The 12,145-nt window shown below is 45.0% G+C and overlaps 1 protein-coding gene across 1 annotated transcript in view; it reads left to right on the top strand.

Moving 5' to 3' along the window:
* Window positions 1-12,145, top strand: part of ME3 (malic enzyme 3) — a 137,022-nt gene that overhangs the window by 108,665 nt on the left and 16,212 nt on the right. Inside the window, exon 7 of the mRNA XM_086933976.1 lies at window positions 5,855-5,960. Within this exon, the coding sequence (XP_086790102.1) occupies window positions 5,855-5,960 (106 nt within the window). The remainder of the gene's footprint in view (window positions 1-5,854; window positions 5,961-12,145) is intronic.

Here is a 12,145-nt window from a genome sequence, read left to right as displayed (position 1 = left end):
CACAGCAGGAATTGTCTGACTGGAGTCTGAGAGTGTCTCTCTCGCAGGCACGGTGGCTGCAGCAGGTGCCTTGGGTGAGAATCACACATGCGGCTCTGGAGGGGCTCCGTCTGGGTGTCACTGAAGCTTCTCCAATGCAACAGTAAGTTTCCTGTAGTCTTCCCCTCAAAAGAGGGGTGTTTGACAGCGGTTCCTGGTTCGAATCTTCAGGCGGAACTCAGGCCGGCTCGGGTCACCCCGGCGGCCTCTCCTCAACAATGGCATCCACCAAGTTGCACTCCTTGTCTTTCTCCAGTGGCGCCCTCTGACATACGGAATCATTAAACCTGCTCTCCATTCATGCACAAGCACAGCTGCCTCTCCCTTTTTTACAGAAGACCCTCTGGCATAAGGGGTTGGTGACTCACAATGCTGAAAGGGGGCGGCCCGATCAGCACAGCAGTCTTCATGGCAGCCCCCTCTGGCGTACAGGGTAACTAACTCATTCCTGCACATGGGCCACGACCCAGTAAGTGCTGCAAAGTTCACAGCTCATCAGTCCCCTTCTGGCATACAGGGGTTGCTGACTTAATCCTGCACACGGGCAACGACCTGCTCAGTGCAGCAGCCGTCTCCTCACACCTTACTACATCCACTTACCAAGATCCCCCTTGGACCTCCCTCCCTCCAGCTCTAATCTGCTACACATGGCTTACTGATCTTGGCAAGCAAGCAGACACAGGTGCTCCAGACTCCAGGGGCAGGTGGTCTTTCATGTGTCTGGCTGATGTTCTCTCACCCAGCTGGGTGACTTCCAGGCCTTGCGTCACAGGAAGAAGCATTGCATAGCTTGCCCTCCTTGCATAGCCGGTCTGGCAGCTTTGACGTTTTGACGTTTTTGTTGGAGGTCTGCTTCCTTTGGAAATACCTTCACCTCTATTATGCCCTTCCTCCAGAAAGCAGTTTATCACTGCAGGAGGGACTCCAAATCTGATAGCTGCACAACACATGCCTTGGGAGTGACTAGAGGTTCACACCTTGATATTGGCCACAGTGATGTGTGCATCAAAAAGTTACACGAGGGCCTCGACCCTACTCTTTATGATTCCCTTATTAGCCTCATCTCTTTCCTGAGATGTGCCTAGGCCCCTTTCAAGTGACCTCTCTATGAACCAAAGAGTTACCTTTAAAGTGTGCTGGAGAGCCTGGCTCTCCCTTCCTCCTCTGTACCCTACCCAGCATGATATTTTGGATCTGAGCAAAGCAACCATATTATTCTCAGAACCAAGTTCTTTTTGCAGTCAGTTTGGTTTGCTTCTGTTACGATGTACCATGGTCCTTGCTGGAAGTATCTATTGGGTGCCAGGCATATCCTTTCGTGGTTTCTTGGCATAGACAAATTTAAAAACGCCTTTTCGACTTCCAAGCACACCCGGCATCATCTTCAAATGCTAATAACTCAAAAAGCACTGAACAGATTAACACAAAACCCCAAAGGCATGCTTTCTGAGTAAAATTCTATAGTCGCACCAGGATTGGCGTAAATCCATTCGGCCATTTTTGCTGAATTTTTGCTTTTTTGGAAGCTAAATGACAGATAAACACCCACATTTCACAGGGAACTGTGAAATATTTATGTCATCATGATAATGACCTTTCTAAAAAAACACTCTGTAAAGCATTGCTATTGTCAGGGCTACTAGGATTATACGGCATGAAGGACCAAACTATATGCCAAAAAATGCAAACTATGCTGCACATTCCCTGGCAGTATTAGTTGCTTCTTTTGGAGCTTGAAGCTTTATAATTCCAATCAGTTCCTATTGTTAGCTGCACTCTGTGGAAAACAACTATTTTCTGAGATAATTTTCCCAAATAAACATGTAATCTAAAAAAGACATAACTGGTAACATGTAATATATGGCTGTCTTTCCATCTCGTGGCTCTGGTGATGTTTATAAATCACTCGACCTTCGGTCTCGTGGTTAATGATCTTATTGGTGCCTCTAGTGGGCAATATTTAACAACAGTACACATTTACCTGTTATGTATCCTCTTTCTCTTTCTGTTCTCCTGCAACTGTTGCCGATGTGTAATTATAGTTTAATGCACTTTATATTTAAAAGGCTTTTATTGATTTGCCGATATGTTTTGACCTGGTCTGATTAGCACGAAATATGGCCAGACTTTAGCTTATTTAATTCAAATCAAGTTGGTTGGGGAGTTTTTTTTGGGGGGGGGGAGGAGAAGTAGCCGTTTAACCACAGCGCAAATTCTGCCGCTGTGCGGTGGTTTTAATCAGTGGGCGGGGCCGCGTCGACCAACGGACATGCGCAGCACTAAGGAAGTAGTGCTCGCGTTGGCCGACGGGCGCAGCGAAGGGGTTAAAGGTTCATTATTTAGCTTCTTGTTCATATGGACCACTTGTATCTCGTATGCCAGAGTCTCACAAAGATATTCTTGAAACCCTCAACCACGCTGCCACAGCCCGCAGTGTATGTGTATCTTTGCAGGCGTGATCTGGTGGATAGAGTGATCCTCGGGTCTTTTTCACTTGAGTGTCCCGTTCTGCAAGTGATACTCCATCCTCCACCAGGAAGGAGACTGTCTGTTTAATGACAGTGACATATGCTTAAAATGATCTCTTATCCAGTAGGAACTTTTTTAATATGGGTCTAACTCAAATGCGTAAAACTTCTATAATTCACACATTATTGTTAACAAGGCTCATAACGCGTGCCATAATTTGCACCACCCACCATGCTGAAAACATCAATTTACCAAAGGCACAGGAGGAGAGGACAATAAGGTAGGCGGGGCGAGTTATAGCATGTGTTGAGTGCACTGTTAATCATATTTGGCGAATTTTAGTACTTTTAAGTAAAGTATAAGTGACAGATCTGATTTGTCGTTTAGACACAGTTATCTAGTTTGAGGTAACTATGTCTAAACGAGACACACATTACCACACACATTGGCTTGTAAAACTGTTGTGCTAATACGTTACTGATTGCACATTTGACTATTTAAAATTGTTGTCTATGCTTCCTCATTCAACTGTTGTGAATTGCACCTTGTAAAGAAAGCCTGTTTTTAAAACTTGTCATTTTTGTCCTCAAAAGGAGCATGTGTGAAGTATTGTAAAACAGCAGGTAAAATATAATATTGCTTGTTGACTAGACCTAACTTCCAAAATCAACAGTTGTTTTAATCTTGGCCCTGTAGTTAATGTATTAAAACAACTAACAGATGTGTATGCTGCTCTAATAATCCCAAACACACTCATTTCAAATTTGTCACCGACTTTGGTACAACTTTCACATCTGCCAATCATCTTAATTTGTATAGTGTAGTGTTAGTTTAACATTGTTAGTTAAGCCATGGGTGCAGCTGTATGGGTGCAACTTACACCACCTTAATGCATTGTGGTACCATGCTGGTAATAGGACAGCCTCGAAATATCTTAATGGATCCTATATTTAAATGAGCATAAACATAGTGTTTATTTCTATATTGTTTATAAAATGTGGACCTTGCAATAGAATGTTGCACATAGAGCAGGTGATGCAGCATCTTATGAATACTGGTAGGTAGGAGAGGAGTCAGACCATCCGCAACAGTGAGAGAAGTGGGTGCCTGACTGGGACATTTAGCATAAAGGAAAGCTGGGGAGGGGGGCGAGCTTGAAGTGGGATGGGTACAGGGGTCTTCTTTAAAATGATGTCTTGTGCTCATCACTCAGCTGAAGGAGAGGGGGCAAGCAGTGTTTAATTTTATATATATCTTTTTTTAATGCAGGTTAAGAGACCACTGCAGTTTGCACTACTCTTTGCCCCTATACATGCCACCAGTGACAGAATCAGCACACCTACTAATCAGCACACCCTTCAAGTATAACATTTCAGACTATTCCAGACCCCAAAGCTACAATAATGGCTTGGGCAGCAGATATTAGTCATTTTTAATGTCCATTGAAATAATTAACAGCAGTTGTGTTAATCTCGAATTTAGATAAACCGTGCAGACTGCCATAAGGGCCGGTGTTGACAATTAAAACCACAGGCTCAAATTAAGCACTGGGGGAAAGCAGTTGGGGGGATGTTGAGCTACAGCCTGGAAGGCGCAGATTGTGAAAGTTTACTTTCAAGTCTTTTTTTTTTCTTCCTCCTGTAATTTTAGAGTTTGAACCCTACAAGAAACTGGCAGGGCTAGACTGAGCTCTATCCTTCACCGCCTTGTACATAAGTAAAGTTGAGGTGCAGTTACATAGAATGATGTTTACTAAGAATTCCAGTATGTCAGATAAGGTAAATGCAAGAATAAGAGCAAGGATTGTGGTAAGAGGTAGTGTTACATATAGGGGAAAGGGTATTCATGGCTTGTGTCCACGTTAGTCATTCTTTCATTTCTATGACAATGTGAAGAATAACCTAAACATCCTGGGTTAGCATCAACTGGGTATGAGTCCATGTCTGAATCTTAATATAGTATAACGATGGGGGCGGGGCACCAGATTATCCCTCTCCTACGAAAAAAACTGATTGGGCGTGAGAGTGCTTGTACATTATACACACTAGATGTCTATGTTGGTATTATTACATGGGTAAAAACCACTGGCAAAGCACCAAAATAGTGAAATAAACACAAATCAAATATAAGGACAAAGAAGATCTCATCACCTGGATTGAAAAATGGTGTCCTAGATTTGGTTTTGCCATTATTACACCTTCGCACGTATTCTACACAGAGCTGTGACTCCGTGCTGACCTGGTCTATTTGCACTCCACTAAAACCAAGGGCCTCTTCACAGGCCATACACCTTGCACGTGGATTTAACAATCTACCGTGTGTGGGTGTGAAGTAATGAGGCATCAGTAGCCAAGTTACTGTTTATGATTTTTTTCAGGCTGTGTTGGGTTGAGTCAAAGCCCCACTTCACTTTTGCTGGCTCATGAATTTCCTGGATCAGCAGCAGTGGTGCAGCTGGCCTCTTTGGCAGACTGGGCGCAGCCTTTATGCACCTCCTCCTGCATCAAGGGGATTTTGTGACGTTTCAGAATAGACATATTACATACAAATTGTTACCATAATGGGAACAACATTGTCTCCAAAATATGCAGCAGAATGCTTAATAGTGCAAATTTGTGCCCACAAATTAACATCCAAGTCTTCCCAAAAATAAGCTTGAAAATCTGCATAAGCATTGATTATCAAAGATGGTTTAGATGGCGCCAATACTTTTTTATACTGTTAGCTTTAGATATCCTATTTTGATAAAAAAGTAGGAAGACCATAATTTTATAAAAGTGGAATCGCTGCATAATACCACAGTGCATGCGTGTTACGGGTGATATGCGCTGTGCTTTCGTTGCCGGCCTACGCGGAGCGCTGGTGCTCAACTACAGGCATCAACACCCAAAAGAAGAGCTGCTCACTCTTGTCTGGTTTGCTTTTAACTAAAAATATTCTTTATTTGGTAAAGCAAACTGTTGGTCCACCATAAACCTAAGTGTTCTACTGCACTCTCTGTTTTCTTAAGGCATATAGTAGTAATTTGCTCGTTACACTCTTGATTTGTATCTTTGCACAACTGAAATTCAAAACTGTTTGCACATGATTTCTTCCAAATTAACACCAACAACAAGTTTACCTCATGTTTAGATATTCGATGCTAGTTTGAATATGTCCCTGTACTCTGTCGGGTGGCTGCCAGTTCATCTCTCTGGCACCTAGGGGGCTGCAGGGACATGTTTGACTGTTCAAAAAGCAAACACTGGTATTTTAATATGGAATTACAAGCAGAGAGTGAGTGGCAGCCTATTGGCAGTGGCCTTCCTGTTGACTGATTCCAATGCATCATTTGATGTCTTTGAAGGCTCGCGGTAACCTCAACCATGAGAAGGAGATGTTCGCCCAGGACCACCCGCCGGTGAAAACGCTCGAGGAGGTGGTGCAAACAGTGAAGCCCACTGCAATTATAGGTACAGTACAGTGCACGGTTGCCTTTGCATTATATTTCATTTACATTTTACAATAAGTAACGCAAAACTGGTTATCTGCAATTTTCCTAAATGGAATTAATAAGTTAATGTTTTCAGATAGGTTTGTTTTGGCACAGCAGGTAACAAAGACACCAAATTAATCTGTACCTAAATTCACTTGTTGAGGTGAGTGATTGAATGAATGCCATCAATTAGGTGTGCTAATACCCAAACGCTTCCCAAGAGTGCTTATTTAGTAGAAAAAATAAGGGCGGCGGCCCAAAGGTTTTTTTGAGGAGCCTGCTGCAAATTGCCAGGTTTGCTGAACACCTGGGCTGCCTTGTCTTAATTTCCCCTCGTGTCTTTCTTTCGCCACTACACAATTCTCTCTTTCTAGCTCACTATTATATGTTCTTTTTCATTCCTGCTTTTTTTCTTTGTCATTGTTTGCCTATCTTCTCCTTCTTTCACTCTTGCGCGGTGTCGGAGCCATCTTTTGATTACCCTGCCTAAATTCTTATACGTGTTACAGAACCTGCCTTGTGATGTACTGGACAGTTTGTTCTGGAAATAAACAGTGTTATGTTATGCCAATTTGTATAGCGCACACATCACCCAAGAGAGTACCCAGGTGCTTGCAGATAGGTAGGCTGTGTCCCCCCAGGGGGTTGATTACTCGATAAACCAGGTCTTCTGTATCTTGCAGAGCTCGAAAAGTGAATATGAGGCTTTGATGTGCTGTGGCAGGTCGGTCCAGGATTAGTGGGCAAAGTGAGAGAATGCACGCATGGCAGTTCTGTTTTTGTGTATGCAGAGTACCTGTGCTAATGAGTTCTGCCGATCGGTGGTGTTTGTTGGGGTGGAGAAAATGTATGCGGCTATGAGGTAGGCATAATGCTTATTATGTGTGAGTGAGTAGCTTGAATTGCGTGCACTTGTGTGTGGGAGACAGTGCTGTGCTTTTAGGTGAGGGAGATGTGGGTACAGTGAGATAGGATGAGGACCATTTCCCGGACAGTTTGGAGCCTGCTCAGGAGTTGTTTGGTGCTCCCTGCATAGGGTGTGTTGCTGTAGTCGAGTCTGCTGGCAATCCAGGCCTGAGTTATTGTTTTCCGGAAGCCACTTGAAGATTTTTCATAGCGTCCTCATGATGTGGCAGCAGTTGGAGGTCATTGCGTTTATCTGGGCTGACATGTTGAGTTGGCCATTGAGGATGATTCCTAGGCTCCTGGCATGAGGGGTTGTGGACTGGTGTGGGGCCGAGGTCTGCTGGCTACCAAGAGGAGTGCCATGCTGAGGTCTTCTTATGAATGATCATCACTTTGGTCTTGACCGTGTTGAGCTTTAGGCAGTTGGATCTCATCCAGGTTGTCACAGCTGACAAGCATCTTGCAAAGTTCTTTTTGGTTGTAGTGGTCTTGTACGACAGGAAAAGTATCAATTGAGTGCCATCTGCATTTGAAAGGATGTTGATTCCATGTGATCTGTTGAGGTCTACCAGTGGGGTCATGTTGATGTTGCATAGGGTTGGGTAGAGAGAAAACCCTTGGGGAACTCCGCATATGAGGTTTTTGGCTTCTGACTTGTATGGTGGCAGGCCTTCCTGTAAAGAAGGAGCAAATCCAGTTGAGGGCAGGTCCCTGGATACCCACTTCATGAAGTCTTCTGAGGAGGGTAGAATGGGAGACTGTGTCAAAGGGTGCAAAGAGGTCAAGCAGGATGAAGAGTCTAGGATTATCCTGGCAGAAGAAGGGGCTGGTACGAGTGCTCACGGACAACCCCACCACCATGTAGTACTGCAACAAACCGGGTTGGGTGGGATCACGGACCATGTAGTAGGAGGCCGTTTGCCTCTGTAACTGTCTGGACCACCAAAGAACTTGCGTAGTTGTCAACCTCCAGGCAGGATTGTTGAATGAAAGAGTGGCCGAGCTCAGCCGTTGGTGCCTAGTGGAGAACTTTGGCTAGATCTATTAGTCACTGCAGAGAATGTGCAATGTCAGTACATCTGTGTGGACTTCCCAAGGCGCCCCTCGCCCGGAGACTCATTTGGACTCAAGTGGAGGAGGAGTGCCTATAGAAGGGGTCAAGTGTGACTACGACACGTTGATAATGAAGCCCAAAGATGACAAGAAATTAGTCCTCATTTGGAGGTAAAAAAACAATCTAACAATGGAGTCGATGACCATGTGCACTATCACCGATGACTGCCTGAGGAAAGCCCGCCTTCAACTGCCAGTGGTCGAGGTAGGGGACAACTAGGACATCTTTGCTTTGATGGTGTGCTGCTGCCACCACTATCATTTTCTTGAACACCTGAGGGGCACTTGTGAGACCAAAGTAGAGCATAGTAAACTAGAAATGCACCTATCTCACCATGAATCGCAAGAAGCTTCAATGGGCAGTTAGCGCCAATAGGTATATGTAAATAGATGTCCTACAGGTCGAACACCACCATACAATCTCCTGGGCCAAGGGCACACATGTGAGAATTTCCTTCCGGAGGAAGGCACTGAGAGTGCTAAAATATGATGAAGGCCTCTGTCCTTCTTTGACACCAGAAAATAGCTGTAGTAATACCTACCACCTACTTATGACATAGGCACTCTCTCAATAGCCAATTTGGCCAAAAGGGCTTGCACTTCCTGTCGCAAAATGGACATATGGTCCTCTGCCAGTCGTCAGGGAGTGATAAGGGCTGGAAGGTGCAGCCGCATCAACAATTTACAGGACCCACCTGTTTCATATTATGGCCTGCCAATCCAGCAAGAATCTACGATCCTGCCTCCAATCATGTGGCTTTTTTCCACTAAGGGCATGCTAAAGGGGTTTGGCAGGTGGGGCTGTAGGGGGGAGTGCAGTGGACTGGGTGTCCTGTTGGCCTTGACCACTAGGGCTGTGAGCACAACGGCCTCAACCACAAAACTGCTGGGCACCTTGTTGAGGTGGGATTGGCTGATTGTATGGGTTTCATTTGCTAATGCTGCAAAAGGAGCAATAGGGTTGATGTGGTTGGCGAGCGGGGCAGATAAACCAAGGGTGTGTACTGTGGCTCTGAATTCCCTGAACCGCTCCAGAGCAGAATCTGCCTTGTCCACATAGAGGCGAGTCCATTCAACAGGAAGGGTAAATATCGAGAAAAAAAAACGGTTTACCGCAGCCAATCGTGGCAGCGAACTGCTGCACTAGTGCGAATGGCCCACCTGCTGGAATCAGGTGTGTCCAAGCCACAACACATTTTTTACTTGGCCGCATCATGACCATCCTGGGCGAGGACAGGTCGGAGATCTTCAGGAGCATCTGGGAGAACTTGAGTCATTGAACCCAAAAGGGGGTGAGAATAGTGCCTCAGGAGGCAACTGGCATTCACTGCTCTAAGAGCCTAGCTGCTGGATGAGAATACTCTCTTTCCAAATGTCTTCACCCATTTTGTAGTTGGGAATGTGTTTTGGTTTGTCCTGCTTGTAGATGTCTGCACAACCAAGCTTTCAGAGGAGAGGTGCTGAGATAAAAATTCAGGGTTGTCTGAGGGCAAGGCAGTGGCATCGTGCAATATGGCTCGACTGGGGGGCAGAGAATGATTTAGCCAATACCCCTAACAAGATATCTGTAAGTAACTCATTGAAAGGCAAAAGGGGCTCAGTGGATATTTGCCACAGCTTGAGGACTTCCATTAGGACATTGGTCTTTACCTCCAAGGTAGGGAGCTGGAGTTCAAGGATTTAAACCCCTCGACACATTATCATAGCATAAGAAGGCGCTCTCTGTAGCAGGACCAGCGGGTGAGATGAACCCCAACTCAGGGGAGGTATTGAGGCCACTAGCTTCGTGTAGGTCATTGTACCAATTATCTTTCTGGTATAGCTGACCAATCCCATCACCTCCTTCATAATTGTTATCCAAATCCGTGCCAAAGAGGGAATGCAGGCTATGTGTGCTCCCTTGTGGAGGTGGCAGGCTGAGATTATTCCGGCACTGACTCTGAGTCAGAGTACAGTAGGCGTCTCATTTGCTGGCGTACAGGGAGTCAACATCGAAGTTCCGAGAACTGGCATAAGTACTGGTGCCGGCAATGGAGTTGGAACTGGAGTATAAGGTGGTCCATGATGGTCTCAGAAGGTCCAACCAGCAGCGAGAGTGATTCCGCTCATGGTATCGAGGATGGAGAGCGTCTTATCTTGTGAGACCTGAAAGTGTGCCATAGGGAGTCAGCAAGGATTTAAAATTCTGAGCCTGGCCTCACAGAACTCTTCCATGTGTTTCAGTGTGGTGCATTGCCCCACAAACTTGAGTTGTATCTGAACAAGTTGTCGGGTAGGCTCTGACGACTTACTTTGGGAGCGAGGTGAACATGCATGGGGCTACCCCCACACCTTCTCAGGAGAATGTGAGAGGCAGGAAGGGGGCCGAGTCCCATTTAGATTTCTTGTGCTTTTTCTTCGACTTACCGGACTACTTTGAACAAGACAAAGACCAAACATTTGAATGACTCATTCAACATCTTGATCTGGAATGGTATCAGGACTAAACTTCTGACTTTTTTCCTCACTAAGGCTTTCAGTGCTTGGCGATGTAACGTTTCTCCTCGGTCTCCTATGGCCTTTGGCCTCATGGTCGCATAATCATTGCAGGCTTTGGAGTCCTGACTCGACCCCTGGCACCACAAACAAATCTTATGAGAATGAGAATCTGTCCTAGGCATTTGGTTACGACAGTCCTAACGGGGCCAAAAACCTCTTGTTTTGAGAAGTGCAATTTCCCTTGCACACTCAACATATTACAAGAGTTAAGAGACATGAGGTGGCTCCTGGTGTGCTTCTGTTGGCATGGGAAGTAACTGACATCAGTGCGTGGTAGTGGCACCTATATAGGCTATGCACATCATTCACGAAGTAAGACGGTGTCAGTAGAGAGCTGCATAGCACCGCCTAATGCTGAGCAGAGGTACTGCTGAAACGTTTCTGGATCCAGTCTGACACCTGAGGAATATTCAAAAGGTGAGGTATCTGCAGCTGGAAGCCTCTATCAGAGTATTTCTCTGATTACAGACACATTCACCTGAAATTCCTTCACTTAAAGAGTCAGAACTGGCAAGCCAGTCCTTCAGATTTCCATGTTTTTCTCATTTCCATTTCTTTCCTTCTTATTTTTTTATTGCCATTATTTCTAACATTATTACAGCTTCCCAGACAGTGCTAACAGGCTGCTTGCATGTCTTTCATTTAATCTGAAGTGTACTGCATCCGGCAAGGCCACAGCCTCTAGAACAGGCCACCATCATAGTATAGTACATTTTTATTATTTAAAAATAGCCAACGTATTGGTTCTAAATGTCACAGCCATGCTGGAGCTTCAAAACAACATGTGCAATAACATTGCAAGATGGCTACCTGATCCAATTTTATTTTCTATTTCAAACATATGCCTGCCATGTTTAGTTGGCAGCATGTTTTCTTTTTCTACTTTTATTATTTTAATTTGTCTTCAATATGTTCAATTTGTGCGTCAGTCTACGGTGGTTCGTTTGTGTGGACAAACGCAAGAACGAGTCATCAGTGGGTTGATGAATGGATGATTGACTGCTAAGATTAGTCACAGTGCGCATGTATGATGACTATTTGAATTTCTAAACCCATCGCTGACTGATAAGACCCTTTCATTTAAAAGCCAGGCGTAGTGGCATTATCTTTTTTAAAAAAAAAATGTTTTAAAACCTTTATTGTAGTAAAGCACACAGCTATTCAGCCTAACATCCCGGAGGCAAGGCAGCAAAGTCTCAGAACGGTCATAGTGCCAAGCGATTCATGACAGAACAATGCAGGTTGATTTTTTATTTTATATACAAAACAGAAACGTGAACAGAAGCGCCCGAGGGCGCGGAAAAGGCAATGGAAGGAGAAATGGCTATGAGTCAGTAGGAGGCGCCAGAGGCTAGAGAAGATTCAGAAAGAACTGAAGTAGGATGTAGAAAAAAGGGGGGGGGGGAGAAGGAAGAACAGGAGAAACAGAACGTGAGTAGCATAGCCGTTGTCAACGTCTACGGTGATAGTCGTTCATTGCGGGGCATCGGTTCAGGTGGCAGACACAAATCACCTCTGTATGCATTCCAAGCACCCCACACCTTATTCCATGTCTGAGACCGCCCCCTGGCAGTGTACACAGTCTTTTCACGCAACATACACCAG

Source organism: Lissotriton vulgaris, chromosome 8 (assembly GCF_964263255.1).
Source record: "Lissotriton vulgaris chromosome 8, aLisVul1.2, whole genome shotgun sequence".
Classification (NCBI taxonomy): Eukaryota; Metazoa; Chordata; class Amphibia; order Caudata; family Salamandridae; genus Lissotriton; species Lissotriton vulgaris.
This window is presented reverse-complemented; position numbering and strand designations above follow the sequence as displayed.